The 16,959-nt window shown below is 44.3% G+C and overlaps 1 protein-coding gene across 1 annotated transcript in view; it reads right to left on the bottom strand.

The window, feature by feature from the left end:
* Nucleotides 1-834: 834 nt before the first annotated feature.
* Nucleotides 835-16,959, bottom strand: part of ADGRA2 (adhesion G protein-coupled receptor A2) — a 275,657-nt gene continuing 259,532 nt past the window's right edge. Inside the window, exons 13-19 of the mRNA XM_073618235.1 lie at nt 14,482-14,671; nt 11,815-12,023; nt 11,581-11,708; nt 7,140-7,263; nt 5,080-5,225; nt 3,007-3,096; nt 835-2,931 (exon numbers count right to left, since the gene is read on the bottom strand). Coding sequence (XP_073474336.1) covers nt 1,722-2,931; nt 3,007-3,096; nt 5,080-5,225; nt 7,140-7,263; nt 11,581-11,708; nt 11,815-12,023; nt 14,482-14,671 — 2,097 coding nt within the window. The 3' untranslated portion in view covers nt 835-1,721. The remainder of the gene's footprint in view (nt 2,932-3,006; nt 3,097-5,079; nt 5,226-7,139; nt 7,264-11,580; nt 11,709-11,814; nt 12,024-14,481; nt 14,672-16,959) is intronic.

Here is a 16,959-nt window from a genome sequence, read left to right as displayed (position 1 = left end):
TGTGTTTATTTGGGGGGGGGGGGCTTGTCAAGTTGGCTGTATGGAGCTCCATGGTTTCTAGCAGCAGCCATGGGGGTAGGTACATGTTCTAACTTTTCTCCCCACAGGTCCATTATACAGTGGAATATAAAAGAAGTGGGGGTAGCTTTAAGGCCAATTTTGGGTGAATCCTCCATAATTTCAGACCTTGTTTTGTGGATAAGGCTTACCTGCAGTTACCCCAACACAAAAATACACATTTCTAGAAAATGCTCCTCACACTAAATCAAGTTCCATACTCGATGCGCCATATTGATTATTTTCAGGCTTCAAGCCTACTTTAATATTTCTATGTATGAGCTTATTGATTGTATCGCTAAAAAAAACAAAACCTTTTTCCCCATTGAAGCCCACATCTTTGGCATTTTCTTGAATATAATAAAGCTTTAAAAAAGGCACATTGTTTGTAGATTTCCCCTCCCATATACACACGAAAAAAAATATCCGTTTCTGGGAATCCAACAATCATTGTTTCACATTTACACGATCATCCCTCTGTGAAATCCCATGTATAACATTATACATACAACATTTCTTATATGGTATACAAACTAAAGATGCACTTCCATGCATTGACGTAAAAAGGTTACTAATACTGATATGGAAAATTTACACAGGTCTCCGAAAAAAGAGACCCCGATCTGTCTATACAATATACAATATAATTCCATATTTGAAAAATAGACATTTTTTTTCCCTCTGAAATAATAAATTTAAAAAATACATTATCACATATACCATGCAAAAAGTGAACTTCATGAAAAAAAAAAAAATAGTTTGCTGCGATTGTCGTCAATGATATAAAAAAAAAAAAAAAAAGATACCGAACTTTGTGGGTCAAAAGCAGACGATCGCGATTGACAGTACCAAGTACTCTAATTCTGAGGATCTGCCTTGACAAACCAGTCAGCTGTTCAACATTAAAGAATGGGCAGAACACAACATTAATCCTCTAAAGAGACATGAAAGTCAGGAATGAGGTCATAGAAGAAGCATGTGGTGATGGTGGAGATTGTGGGGATGGTGGAGGAAAAGGTGTAATGGGATGGAGTGACGGAAAAGTTCTGGATAAGTGTACAATTCCACAAATGCCTTGGACTAGAAATTCCTTAAAAAAAAAAAAAAAAAAAGTGCTTAATGTGGAAAACAGAGAAGCTTATAAGGCACGTGTGTCTCAGATTAGAAACAGACCGCCTGAGGCGCGTTTAGTCACCTGATTTGGGAAAATGAACCTCGGGCTTTTCCGTTTTTTGTTTTTTTTTTGGTACTGGAGGAGTTCAGGAATTTTTGAAAACAGCATCGGGATTATAACAAGTGTTCAACGACACGAGTCACATGATAAGACAGATGACCGCTGTCCTCATCAAGTGCACCTTGTTCCAAAACGAATCATATGATGGATCAATCCAAGGTCCTTCAAGATGTTCTTTTTGCAGAATAAAGATTTCCTGCTGAGACACACATTTCCTATTGCTAGTCCTCAGTTCGATACTCTTGCACAAAATGCCGCAATCATCATGCGTTCAGTACACAATCGTACAATACACTGATATTCCAGGTACTGTTGAGGGCCTCAGCCATTTCCACCAACCTATCTATCATCATATGGCTGCGGAGAGCTCCTTTTTTCCATATCCTTTGTTGGCATCTGGGTCATCATGCCATCTGTACTTAAACATCAACTACACAGTAGTTTCACTCTTCCAGAGCCCCGTTTTCATGGCGGTGGGGCTCTCTGTAGTAGCAAGATTGATGTCATACTTGCTACCCTTTAGGACACCATTTTGGTTGCCTGTATTAAGTGGAAAGGACCTCCGTTTGCTCTCCCTTTCCATGCTGTTGGCTTGCTTGAGATTGTCCCGGCTGGCGCTTTTCCGCTGTGCTCTGGCAAAGTCCTGAGCCTGGTGCCCGCTGCTGTCACTCCCTTCGGAATGGGTGAGCGCCCCCTCTGGGTCCCTGGCTGCCACCTCAGTCCTGCCATTGTTTAAGGGGCTACTCTTACTATGATAGCTCTCGGAGTGACTGTTGTGGACGCTGCCGCTCTCGCTGGAAGGCAAGTCCGAAGAGGGTCCGCGGAGCACCTTTAACCGGTGGTGCTTCCCTTCCCGGTACTGCTTAGTTCTGCTTTTATGGTTTCTGCGATTGTGCAAGTTGTTGGTGTAGCGGCTTTGGGCCGTCACACATTTGTTGTTGGCGGGCTCGCTATCTTCGCAGCTGGCCGGCTTAGGCGGGCAGTTTTCGGCCTGGTTCTGAGCCACCTGCAAGTTGGTGATTTTGCAAGGTCCTGTGTTAGAGTTACTGCTGTTGCTTGGGGAAGACGACGACTTAACGGAGTGCGTCCCATCAGGGTTACACCCGATAAAAACCGGAGGCGTGTCATCTACGGGAGAACTGGTCTGCACATAGGCTTGAATCGGTGCGGTTTCGGCGTACATTGGGCAGCAAGAACGCTGAACATCCTGGCGGCGTATGCAATGGTGAATGAAAATGAACAGCCCCAGGGCCACGGCCGTCACTCCATAGAGGCAACTAAATATTATGTTCAGATACCAAATTTGTGACACAGCAAAGGCTCCAAAAATCCAGAGGATAACGTACAAGACGTGGACGATGACCAGAGACCAGAACTGCACCTCCAAGGAATAGACGGTGTCCACATCTGGTGGGGCTGCTGAGTTGATGGTGACGGAGATGGAGGTTGAGTCGCTCAAGAGGTGGCTTATCCCGCTCTGTGACTGCTGAACGTCATTGGCTTCTCCCAGATCCTTCTGCTCGACGGGCTGACGCTTCAAATTGATCCCGGCACAGAGGAAGTAGATCCAGGTGATCAGGAGGATAATTGCCGCTGGAACATAAAATGCAGCAAGACTCGGCCTCCATACCAAGCAGCAGCTGAGAGAGGAAAGCACATGTTAGTGTATAGAAAGCACACACTTTGTAAATCTTCTCAACTGACAGGAAACTTACTAAGGACTGTTGTCCCTGTAGTTGTTGATGTTCACGGCAGCGGTGATCCCACAAATGATAAGCGGAATTCCTCCAGCAATCAGGTAAAAGCTGTAAAGAACACAAGAGATACACTATGAAGATGAGGAAAGAGCATTATGACCACTAGATGGAGCTGAGGAGCATAGGCAATATATGTGTCTTTTTAACAAGAGATACAATGTAACAATTCTAGAGAATGCTAGAGGGAATGTAACAATTCTAGACAATGCTAGAGGGAATGTAACAATTCTAGAAAACTCTAAAGGGAATGTAACAATTCTAGAGAATTCTAGAGGGAATGTAACAATTCTAGAGAATGCTAGAGGGAATGTAACAATTCTAGACAACGCTAGAGGGAATGTAACAATTCTAGAAAACTCTAAAGGGAATGTAACAATTCTAGAGAATTCTAGAGGGAATGTAACAATTCTAGAGAATGCTAGAGGGAATGTAACAATTCTAGACAATGCTAGAGGGAATGTAACAATTCTAGAAAACTCTAAAGGGAATGTAACAATTCTAGAGAATTCTAGAGGGAATGTAACAATTCTAGAAAACTCTAGAGGGACTGTAACAATTCTAAAGAATGCTAGAGGGAATGTAACAATTCTAGAAAACTCTAGAGGGAATGTAACAATTCTAGAGAATTCTAGAGGGAATGCAACAATTCTAGAAAACTCTAGAGGGACTGTAACAATTCTAAAGAATGCTAGAGGGAATGTAACAATTCTAGAAAACTCTAGAGGGAATGTCACAATTCTAGAGAATGCTACAGGGAATGTAACAATTCTAGAGAATGATAGAGGGAATGTAACACTTCTAGAGAACACTAGAGGGAATTGGCAAATAAATGTAATCAATGGTCATAATGTGGTATTTTACTTCTTCCCACAATTAAAAAAAAAAAAACAATCAGTCAAAATAAAAAATAGTCCAAAGAACATTTTTTTTTGCCCAGAATGGCTATGCAATTTATTTTTATAAATACACCCCTCTAGGCTTGGTTCACACTGTGGAGACTTGGGAGAGCCCAGGTCGCATGACATGTGAAATCCCATGTTAGTTAATGAGGGTGGTCTTAATTAGCACTACTGAAGTCGCTCCAACTTTAGAAAAGGTTCCTGTACTACTTCATGGCGACTTCTATCCAACTTGTGCCCATAAAATTTAATGGAAGTCGCCTCCAAGTCGGATACTCATCTATATTGATGTTATTTGGATTAGACATTACAGGAAGAATATCCAGGAATTCCCTGTGGTGTAGCCCCTCCCCCTCGCTTCAAAGTTGCATCAAGTCGCATCAAAGTATTACTCAAGTCGCCAGAAAGTCGCCTGGAAAAGGTGCACCGTAAGTCGCGTGACTTTCAGGTCGCAGTAGTGTGAACCGAGCCTTACAGTGGAACTAAACTCTCTCAATCAACATGAATTATTTTTTAATCCTTATGCTGCTAGCATTAGTATATAAATAGGAAACAATATTATATCTACATGTTTTACTCTTTTTTTTTTTTTACATTTCTTCAATGGGTTTCTGGCCTAGGCCAAAATAATGTATTCCAGGAGTCTTCATGGGAGGAGGGGGGCTTTCTCAGCTAAGCACACAATCCTGCCTGCATGCCTGAGCTAAGGGCAGATGGATAACTGGAATGAAATGCTACATGAATCATCTGCCCTTCCTCAAGATGGCTGTAGCTAGAAATGCTAGGTGTTGGGGGCTTCAAAGTGATTTCTCAATAAAATAAAGCATGGAGACATAAATGGATTGGGGGGGGGGTACTTTGAATATTAAAGATGAATCAAATTGCGTTTTCACAATAGCTGGTGCTCAGAGACAGTTTAGTTTCAATTTATATTGCTTTACACATGTGCTTCAGTTTTTATTAAATCTGCATTCTGTCTATCCTAGATCATAAAAAGGGGTTGAAGAAAAAGAGAAGCATCACAGAGGAAAGCATCAGAACATCCAGAACGTCATGGGGCGCTCCTATAACAGTATAGATCTGAAGTTATGGTAAGGAGATGGACCCATAGGAGGCCGTGGGGGCTGCTTACCTGAGCATAGGTCTATTGGGGGTCTGGACGGTCTCTCCTTCCTGCTGGGGTTGAGGCTTATGGGTCAGCTCCCTATAGATGACTCTGGCCTTTAGGACCATCCATAGGAGGGTGGACAGTGATGAGTAATGCAGGATGACGCTGACCTGAGAGCAAACACAAGAGTCTGGTGACAAGTTCTTCTGGCCAGAACTTTATACAGTACATAGGTCAGGGCATATTATACCCATACAAAGGCCCTTTGGCACTTAGGGGCCCAATTCTACAGTCTCAGTAAGGCTATATTGTCATATTTTTACGTACTTCATTAGAAAAGCCCATTCACCCTTAATAGGCCCTTGATAAGCTTCGTGCACCTGAAAAATGTACCTGCACTTATTTTGGCCAATGTGGTGTTTGTGGGTTGCGGTGTGCTGAAGGGCATAGGAGATCATTTACACTGTGAATGGCTGTGTAGGGAATACATACATACAGCACATGTACCATGTGTTACAGTGCATGCGTGTTAATGCATGCACATACACTATATTGTCAAAAGTATTTGGCCGCCTGTCTTCCTCCATTCATCATAGGCTCCATTCAGACTTGTAGGACTCCAAAGTGGCACCGACTTTGGAGTGCAGCTTTGATACAATTTTAACGCAACTTCGGATTGGTACAACTTAGATACAACTTTGGCTTTGGCCAGTGATAATGGACAACTGTTGCACTGTACAGTATAACATTCAGGAAATTTTGAGGGTTGACATTGAAGTCTATGGCCCTCAAGTTGCAAGAAAGTTGGACCAAAGTGCACTATATTGTCAAAAGTATTGGGACGCCTGCTTTTACATGCACCTGAACTTTAATGGCATCCCAGTCTTAGCCCGTAGGGTTCAATATTGAGTTGGCCCACCCTTTGCAGCTATAACAGCTTCAACTCTTCTGGGAAGGCTGTCCACAAGGTTTAGGAGTATCAACGGTATCACTGGTATCAATGGTTCAAAAACAGAACTTCTTCTCCTACACGCTAACTAAATTCCAAAACTAAGACCCCATGGACACCTCCCACCATCTTTGGACAGATCACCTCTCCAAGCACCAAAGCCAAGAGTCTTGGAGTCATCTTTGACTCAGAAATGTCAATGGATGCACAAATAGGATCAGTAGTTAGCGGATCTCACCATCTCCTCTGCCTGCTACCTAGACTCATCCCCTTCATCCCCTTTCATCCCAGAAGAGGACAAAGCAGCGGTAGTTCCTGACTCGACTACGCAAACTCCCTCTACATAGGATTACCCCAATATCAGCTTGCACGCGTACAACTCATCCAAAACGCGGCGGCAAGACTGCTAACAGGAAAAAAACCCTGGGAATCCATCTCCCCATCCCTGAGGAGCCTACATTGGCTAACCGTAAAGAATCGGATCACATTCAAGACCCTCTGCCTCACCCACAAATGCATACAAGGAAACGCTCCTCAATACCTTCGAGAGAAAATAAAACACTACACACCCAATCGCAGTCTGTGATCATCTACCCAAAACCTCCTCCTCATCCCCAAATACCGCTACAAATCAAAGGGAGAACGAAGATTCGCAGTCCAAGGACCACGGCTATGGAACGCTCTTTTCCGACTTACATCCGCATGGAAGAAAACCATCAGGCCTTCAGGAAAAAACTCAAGACCTACCTCTTCTAAGAAGCGGACAACACAGAACGGATCTAGCGCCTTGAGGCGATTCAGTTCGCATTTGCAGCACTTTACAAATCATTCATTCATTCATTCACTGGTCAAAGCCAAAGTTATATCTAAGTTGTACCGAACTGAAGTTGCGTTAAAGCTGTATCAAAGCTGCACTCCAAAGTCGGTGCAACTTTGGAGTCGTACAAGTCTGAATGGAGCCTATGATGAATGGAGGAAGGGGCAAAAGTTGTTGCCCAGGGGCCCTGTATTGATTCAATCAACCACTGGATGGATTCTGGATGGATTCTTTACCAGCATTAAACGTCACCCAATGTTCATGTTTAGAAATGTGTTACAACTGTGCACAAAGCCTCATTGTAATGAGAACACTTACAGCCTGGCACACAATCACATATCCGCTGAGTGTAATTCCTCCAGCAAACACAGCTGAGGTCATGGCGATGTGGAAGCAGAGATTGAGGAGCATGTGCCAGCCCTTCCGCGAGATCTGGATGGAACTAGGAGACAAACATAAACCCCATTAATCATAAAATTGTACAACCCCGATTTTCGAAAACCTCAAACTCATATTTCCTGACGAGCTCCATCAGCCTAACAACTGGGAATGCCCCACCCATACCCCCACCTGAAGGACCTAACTCATAAATTTGTCTCCCTCTCATAGGCCGGTGTTCCTTGCTTTTCCTCCTCACCTCGCAGGACCAAACAGTTTACCAGGCTGCAATAAACATGGGGCCGACCACCTGTTGCTCCCCAGGTGCAGATCCCACTTTTCGGACCCTTAAATAGGCTTCTTGCGTGAGTGTTGTGGCTGACCCTTGAGATTGATGCCCTGCTAAATGCATGGCTGTTCCCAAGGGTAACACCACGGCTACGCAGCTGTCCCTGGTTATCTAGTTAATCGCCAGCGGGAGGCTGGCATGGAGCCGTCAGGAAAAAAGGAAAATGTCATATCAAATACTTACCGCAATTTTCCTTTCCTGACGAGCTCCATGTCAGCACAAACTCCCACCCAGGTGCAGAAATCTAGCGACATAACGCCGGCCTGGGAGAGGGAGGCAATTTTATGAGTTAGGTCCTGCAGGTGGGGGTATGGGTGGAGAATACCCAGTGGTAGGCTGACATGGAGCTCGCCAGGAAAGGAAAAATTGCGGTAAGTGTTTGATATTCAAATTTTCCAATTTTATTCACAATAGAAAACATATCAAATGTTTAAACTGAGAAAATGGACCATTTTAAGAAAAAAAGGAAAATTGGAAATCGATGGCAGCAACACATCTCACAAAAGTTGGGGTGGAGCCATGTTTAGCACGGTGCATCATTCCCACTTCTTTTACCAACACTCTGTAAATGTCTGAGAACTTAGACCAGTTGCTGGAGTTTTGGGAGAGGAATGTTGTCCCATTCTTGCCTGATATAGGATTCTACAGTGCCTTGAAAAAGTATTCATACCCCTTGAAATTTTCCACATTTTGTCATGTTGCAACCAAAAATGTAAATGTATTTTATTGGGATTTTATATGATAGACCAACACAAAGTGGCACATAATTGTGAAGTGGAAGGAACATGATAAATGGTTTTAATTTTTTTTTACAAATATGTGAAAAGTGTGGGGGGGGGATTTGTATGGCGCCCCCCGGAGTCAATACTTTGTAGAACCCCCTTTCTCTACAAGTCTTTTTGGGGATGTCTCTACCAGCTTTGCACATCTAGAGAGGGACATTTTTGCCCATTCTTCTTTACAAAATATCTCAAGCTCTGTCAGATTGGATGGAGAGCGTCTGTGTACAGCAATGTTCAAGTCTTGCCACAGATTCTCAATGTGATTTAGGTCTGGACTGTGACTGGGCCATTCTAACACATGAATATGCTTTGATCTAAACCATTCCATTGTAGCTCTGGCTGGATGTTTCGGGTCGTTGTCCTGCTGGAAGGTGAACCTCTGCCCCAGTCTCAAGTCTTTTGTAGACTCCAACAGGTTTTCTTCTAAGATTGTCCTGTATTTGTCTCCATCCATCTTCCCATCAACTCTGACCAGCTTCCCTGTCCCTGCTGAAGAAAAGCATCCCCACCACATGATGCTGCCACCACCATGTTTCACAGTGGGGATGGTGTGTTCAGGGTGATGTGCAGTGTTAGTTTTCCCCACACATAGCGTTTTTGCTTTTAGGCCAAAAAGTTGAATTTTGGTCTCCTCTGACCAGATCACCTTCTTCCACATGTTTGCTGTGTCCTCCACATGGCTTCTCACAAACTACAAACAGGACTTCTTATGACTTTCTTTCACCAATGTCTTTCTTCTTGTCACTCTTCCATAAAGGGCAGATTTGTGGAGAACACGACTAATAGTTGTCCTGTGGACAGATTCTCCCACCTGAGCTGTGGATCTCTGCAGCTCCTCCAGAGTTACCATGGACCTCTTGGCTCTTCTCTGATGAATGCTCTCCTTGCCCGGCCGGTCAGTTTAGGTGGACGGCCATGTCTTGGTAGGTTTGCAGTTGTGCCATACTCTTTCCAATTGATGGATTGAACAGAGCTCTGTGAGATGTTCAAATCTTGGGGTATTTTTTTATAACCTAACCCTGCTTTATACTTCTCCACAACTTTATCCCTGACCTGTCTGGTGTGTTCCTTGGCCTTCATGATGCTGTTTGTTCACTAGGGTTCTCTAACAAACCTCTGAGGGCTTCACAGAACAGCTGTATTTATACTGAGATTAAATTACACACAGGTGGACTAATTAGGTGACCTCTGAAGACAATTGGTTCCACTAGATTTTAGTTAGGGGTATCAGAGTAAAGGGGGCTGAATACAAATGCGCGCCACACTTTTCACATATTTATTTGTTAAAAATGTTGAAAACCATTTATCATTTTCCTTCCACTTCACAATTATGTGCCACTTAGTGATGGTCTATCACATAAAAGAATAACAAAATACAGGGGGAAAGAGAACCCACTGGGAAAAAGTCACGGGCGGACCAAGCTGCTTATGAAAGGGAAATTAGTTTTATTGCACAATAGAAATAATACAAAATTGCAAAAGCTGGGTACCCACCACCAACCCCTAGACAGATATTAAAATGAGACAACGTTGTCTATATAAAAGCAGCTGCGTCACGTATAAGCAAGCACACAATGTGTACCCAAGAGATTGCAAGTAAAGTGCAAGGGGTGGCAGCGGATTGGCTCACAGATCCCGGTGGTAATCACCACAGCTCAATGTGCCCATCCCGTCACCGTTATTCAGTAGACCCCCCAACTTGAGAAAACCCATGTGACTGGGTGAAACATGTCAGTTTACCTAGTTTTAGCAGGTACCTGCACCCGCTTCCACACCGAATGCCTACGCGGTTGTTCGCCACAGGTCCCAAAAAGCTGCAGCTCCATTCACAAAGCCGAGCGCAACTTGCGCATGTGCAGTGGGAAGCTGGCTGTGTAACTGCAAGGAATCCCAGCCGGCTTCACTTAGTAATCATGCTGGTTGTGGGGACCCAAAGACTGGCAAAGAACCGGCTTGGGTAAGGACAGTGCTGGATCCCTGGACAGGTAAGTGTAAGTCTAGAGATCCTCTTTAAAGAGGAACCTCCCCCCTCTTCCCATTTATTTGTTTCTAAATTCCCACTTACCTGATACTTGGTTGTCCCAAATTCAGATACTTACCCACCCAGCAGGTCCAGCATTTTGTTGCAGTGATCCACTTCTCCACTCCCACTGCTCAGGTGCCATGCCTCCATCTTCCTTTGTGACATTATGGGGAGGTGGCTGTCTCTTCTGGGTTCAGGCAGCCCCCTCCAGATGAAGCACTGCCAGGCCCACCCCCCTCTTCCTTACAAAAATGGAGGCCGAAGCCTTCTGGGTTATGTAATGTGCATATCCCATGAGACACCTGGAGTGTAGTATAGTAGTCTAAGCAAGAATGGAGGATGGAGGACAGGCCGGATCATGCAAAACAGTGAAAAGAAAGGGAGTTGGAGAGGAGGAAAATTTATTGTAAAGTCCGCTTTTGCTATGGGCAGTGACATAATCCTCTTTTGAATGCCAGTAGGCAATGGCATCGCTAGGGGGTGGCTTTTGGGGCTATAGCCCCGAATCTGGGGCCCATAGCCCCGAGTCTCTGCAGGGGTCCCCAAGGGGAGAGGAGACCTCTGGGGACCCTGATGTAAGTGGGGGGCTCTGTGGGGACCCTGATGCAAGGGGGAGGCCCTCTGGGGACCCTGATTTTAAGGGGGAGGCTCTCTGGGGACCCTGATTTAAGGAGGAGGCTCTCTGGGGACCCTAATGTAAGGGAGGCTCTCTGGGAACCCTGATGTAAGTGGGGGGCTCTCTGGGGACCCTGATGCAAGGGGGAGGCTCTCTGGGGACTCTGATATAAGGAGGAGGCTCTCTGGGGACCCTGATGTAAGGGGGGCTCTCTGGGGACCCTGATGTAAGGGGGGCTCTCTGGGGACCCCGATGTAAGTGGGTGGCTCTCTGGGGATATATACACACACACGTATATTACTGTATATACATGTGTATGCCCGCCCAAGCATATGACTTTCTTTACTACGCTGCTATGGGCTTTAGCCCCAGATCTTTTGTAGACCTAGCAATGCCCCTGCCAGTAGGTGTTGGTACAAATAACAGAGTTCACACAAAATTGATCAAGAGACCATTAGCTCCTTCACTGTGGCCAGTCAGAAGCGGAGGGCAATGATCAATGCGTTGAGCTCTATGACATGTCCAGTTGGTCCAATCATGGATGACTATGAATTTTATTATAATAATGCCATGTCTACCTGGTAATACCCCCTATACCCCCCAGCACCTACCTGTGGTTCACAATGTAAGTGATGATAGTTGCGAAAAGACAAATCAAAAGCACAGCTGTGCAAGTGTAGATGACGGGATGAAGAAGTTCTGTGCCATTCTGAGTGGACTGCGAGAAAGTGTTCAATTCCTGTCGACAAAAATGCACAAATAAAGACAAGTCCTCCACCATCAATAGTACTATTAATGTTGATAAATCTAGACAACAATGGAGATAGGTGGTTGACTTCTCTCACCGTCAGGATGGCAAAGTTGTTGAGTTGTAGACACTGCATGCTGGTTATGTTTGTCTCCTCTGCCAATAGCTGGCATCCCTCGGAGCTCCAACCTCCATACCCTTCCAAGGCTCTGAAGTTCCAGTGGGCAGGGAGCGGGTCAGACCCGTTCACTAAGTGTCGGAGAGTAACAATGACAGCATCGGTGAGGTTACCCATTTCACAGCCACCTGGAGGATTATATTAAAGATATGAATCAGACTTTCTTGTCTACTTGGGATTTTTAAATATATTCAATAGAACTGATTGAGGGCAGCTGGAGCTAAGAAACCTAAAGAGAGTCAAGTTGTTGTCATTACCAACTAATATTCCCCGTACACACGATCGGACTTTCTGAAAGCAAAACCATGGATTTTTGTTCAAAGGATGTTGGCTCCAACTTGTCTTGCATACACACTGTCACACAAATGTTGGCCAACAATTATGAACGTAGTGACGTACAAGACGTACGTGATATCTCCTACACGAACACTAGTTATATCTCTGGCTCGTACTTGATTCCGAGGCATGCGTGGACTTTTGTCTGATGGACTTGTGTACACACGATCGGAAATTCCGACAGCAAACATTTCTTGGCGGAAAATTTGAGAACCTGCTAGCCAACATTTGTTGGCGGAGAGTCAGACAACAAATGTTTGATGGAGCATACACACGGTCAGACTTTCTGCCAACAAGCTCACATCCGACATTTGTTGTCGGAAAATCCGATCGTGTGCACGGGGCTATAGTTTAAAACCAGGGTACTTAAAGAGGAACTTCACTCCCTCCCTGTCAGGACCTGGATGATCTGCTGATGGCACTGTGGCAGTATCATTCTCCACCTGGTGATGGCTGCTGGCTGCTGGGAGGGTATTTAGCCCCTCCTCTACTTTTCCCCTTTGCTTCAGTGTTTTGTGTTGCTAACCAGATACTGCTTGCTATTAATCCTGAAACCGATTCCTGCCTGATCCTGCGACTGCCTTGTACCCTTATCCTGTACTCTGTTGCCTTGTACCTGCTCCCAGTCATGTTTCCCCCTTTCTGACCGTTCCTTACAGTTTGACCCTGTGATCTATGTTCCTCTTTTTGTATATATTGTATACTCTATATTGAATATATTGCTTTTTTTTTCTCTCCTACCCTCTTCCCTTCCACTCACATGGCCAGCAAATCCAGCATTGTCCTGTCGTGATCCGCTGCGCCACTGTCACATGCTGGGTTCCATGATGCTATTTTGGTTGCTGATGTCACCAGGTGCCTCTGGTTCAGGCAGCCTGGACCCCTGATGATGCGCTCCTGGATCTACCCATCTCCGGCTGCATAAATGGAGCCTAAAGCATTCTGGGATACATGACGTGCATATCTCAGGAGGCTTCGGAGCACTGAAAATGTCATTCTGGCCTAGGGGGTGGGGGTAACTAAAATGTATTTTTTTAAAAAGGCAAACCAAACCAAAAAAAAAAAAATGTCTTCACATTTGATATTGCGGATGGGTCAAGAAATGCAATGGTGCCTATTGCATCGGATGGGAGGAGCCCTGCTTTAACTAGAGGTATCCCTACACCTTTTGGTAAAGAAAACAAATAATGGGGGGTATGGGAATGGATCTGTGAATAATTCGAAAATAATTGAAACAAGATTCTCTACATTATTCAGCCCGAAATTAAGTGAAGAAATTGACTTGACGTTCATACAACATGAGTGGCATTGTCAGTAACTGGAACTCCATTCCATGTTTCGATTACTTAAAACCGAAAGCAAATATCTCCCCGGTTGTATCCGGCTTGTATATTTGCAGTTTTTACAAAAAAAAATTAATTATGAAAAAACCTTATCATCTTCTTTCAGCTGTTCTGTTCCCGGCTATCCATATATATAGTAAAACAAAGCCATATTTTGAAGCCATAATGGTACCTTAAAGGCCCGGGGACAATGATGACTTCTATAGTCCTCCTGAAGAAGCGGGATAACCCGCGAAATGCGTAGGAGAAAAAAAAAAAGATCCATATAACAGTTCCAGCAAGATAGCGACTGATGCAAGTATAGGCTGATTGCCTTATCTGAATAGAAAGTAGAAGTTATTGTATGTAAGGATCCAGTTTAAAGGAGGGAATGATTACTTTGACAATGCTTTCAAAAATATATGGAATAATTTTATGTGATGTTTATTGAATACATATCTGTACCTTTTCAGGATTGCTTGTGTAGTCCTTGGATACCTCAAAAGTCCATGAAAACTGGAATTGTTTGACTTCTATAGTCTGGTGAAGGGAGTACGCGGGCATATTGGACAATCTATTGGGGGCTCTACAGTAGGGATGAGCTCAGACGTGTTTGGATCCTAGTCCCTGAACCCACCTGAGCTATCCCAATAGAAAGCGTCAATGCTCAACGCCAGTCATAAGCAGTCTCACGTATATAAGGGGTATGTATACGCGTGGCTCCAGGATGGGTAACGCCTCGGCTGCTTATGATTGGTGGTGCACCATGACAGCTTTCTGTTGGGATAGCTAAGGTGGGTTTGGACTAGGATCCAAACACGTCTAAGCTCATCTTTGGTCAGTAATCATTAAAAAGTTTAAGAGAAGAAACCTTACTAAGAGCAACAGACCAGTCCCTTTACATAATTCATTCTGGTTATTTAGTTACCCGTTCCCACAAAGATGACCGGAGTGGAAATGCTTCTCCTCTTTCCGTCTTCCGCCAGCCGAGAAGAATTTCCAACGCTCCTAAACAGCTTCCCATTCCTGAAGGCCAGGACCTGCAGCTTACAGGCTGGAGATGAGGATGAGGCAAAAAGGCTCTGAGGAAGCTGGACGGAGCCCAGGGCAAGGCTGTTCTGGAAGGAACAGGGAAAATTTGTTTCATTAATGGTATGGGAGAGACAGGAAGCAGGCTACGCGTTTCTGGTAGAACTCTCTTATTGAAGAGCATAAAATATAGAGAATGTCCAACACATTCCACTTTACAACATAACTAAGTGTCAATCATTCTGTGGACTCTACAGCTTTAGCATACAATGTTATACTTCCCACAGACCATTCTTCACAGTGAAGTGACTTCAGCCCCGCTTTAGGAAGCAAGACATATTTTCCCATACAAAAAATAAACGTGTAAACCATGATATCTGTAGTCACCAGTTGTGATAAGCTCAGGCATGTTTGGACCAGGATCCAAACGCACCAGAGCAAGGCTACCAGAAAGCTGTCACATGTATGGGCCAATCATCAGTGGTCGGGGCATCCCGGCATGTATACTTGCATCTGCGGGGAATGCCATAACTGCTTATGATTGGCCCATACAGAGGACAGCTTCCTGGTAGGCTCCCTCATTAGGGTTTGGATCCTAGTCTGAACACATCCGCGCTCATACCTAGTCACCAGTTATCATGAATACAAGGAAGCAACATTTGAATCATTGGTAGTTTAGGAAATCATGCAGATCGTAGAGAAAGGGTAAGTTTAGTAACATTACATGACAAATGGATTGTGTAGCAATTCCATGTTTAATTTAACACAAAAAAAAAGAGTTCTCAGATTTGGGCACATCTCTCACAGTGAATAGAAACTGGTGCAACATCCTTTGTTTCTTAATGGAGTTATGCCACCAGGATTTGCCGCTGTCTGTTCTGCCGATTTGAACACCATAGAGAGGTGATGTCAACAAGGTTCAAGGTTCATTCCTCTTTCTATGTAAAAAATCTGTGTGCCATGTTCAGAATCTTTTCCTATATTGCTCTGCTATTGCATATATCAGGTCATTTGGGGCCACCATAGTATACTTGTCCTTTAGTTGTTGTTGAAAATCCAGATAGCTTGTTGGCATGGAGATCCACATGTCCTCTACCAGAGACCAGTTTTATTCCCCTTATATTGATGGTTGGGCACTACAAAGATGGGCACCAAGTCACAGTACGACTACAGATAAGCCTTTTTTTCTAGTTTTCAGATTTCCTCTCATTTTCTGTCTTAGAATTCCAGTTATGGATATTTTTACTAAGATACATTGGTCCAGCTTGCACCAATGTAACTACTGTATGTATATTCCATACCCATGGGAACTCTAGAATACGGGTCTCCAAACTTTTCAAACAAAAGGCCAGTTTACTATCTTCAGAATTTAGAGGGGCCGCATTGTGGCCAGTGGGGGTAGAAAATAAAATGTCCTGTGCCCAGCATCAGTGAGAAAATATATGGCTGCAGGGTTGGTGGTCATCAAGAGGAACAGTACCACATCATTGGAATTAGTGGGAGGAATTGTGCTCCATGGTAGGTGTCAGTGGAACGAATAGTGCCCCATATCATTGGGAGGAACAGAGCCCCAAGGGCCAGATAAAGGCTAGCAAAGGGCCACATCCGACCCTCGGGCCGCAGTTTGGAGACCCCTGCTCTAGAAGGTCGAACTCACCATAGTAGACACTGCTACTACTGTACAGTGCTTCTGGGACCCATTTTGAATGGCTGCCCTGTTGCTTACTCAACAAAGGTGGTTGACCACATTGGCATGGGTCCCATCAAGAGAATGCTTTGCAATTTCTCAAGAAATGCAAAGCATTCTCTGATTGGATGAGGCGAAAAATGTGACATCATTGCCCCACCTCCCCGCCTCTTCCATTTTGAGAATGCTTTGCATTCATTGAGAGAATATAAAGCTCTAGGGTTGTCAGTCTGAATTCCAAACATGGAACTACCTACCTGGAGTTTGCTTGTTATCCCTGGGCCTGCGTGGGTTTCCGCCAGGTACTCTGGTTTCCTCCAACACTCCAAAGACATGCTGGTAGGGTAATTGGCTCCTGTCTAAATTTGCCCTAGCATGTGTACCCTGTTTCCCCGAAAATAAGACCTAGCGTGATTGTCGGTGATGGCTGCAATATAAGCCCTACCCTCCAAATAAGCCCTAGTTAAAGTCCTTGTAGGTCTTATTTTCAGGGTAGGGATTATTTTCGGGGAAACAAGGTAGGGCTTATTTGGGGGGTAGGGCTTATATTGCAACCATCACTGACAATCACGCTAGGTCTTATTTTCGGGGAAACAGGGTATGTATGAATCTGACTTAGCAACCTTAGATTGTAAGCTCCTTTAGGGCAGGTGCTGATGGGAATGTACAATGTATATGTAAAGTGTTTCG

This window comes from Aquarana catesbeiana, linkage group LG03 (assembly GCF_042186555.1).
Source record: "Aquarana catesbeiana isolate 2022-GZ linkage group LG03, ASM4218655v1, whole genome shotgun sequence".
NCBI lineage: Eukaryota > Metazoa > Chordata > Amphibia > Anura > Ranidae > Aquarana > Aquarana catesbeiana.
The sequence above is the reverse complement of the archived record's forward strand: the minus strand, read 5'-3'. Positions and strand labels throughout refer to the sequence as shown.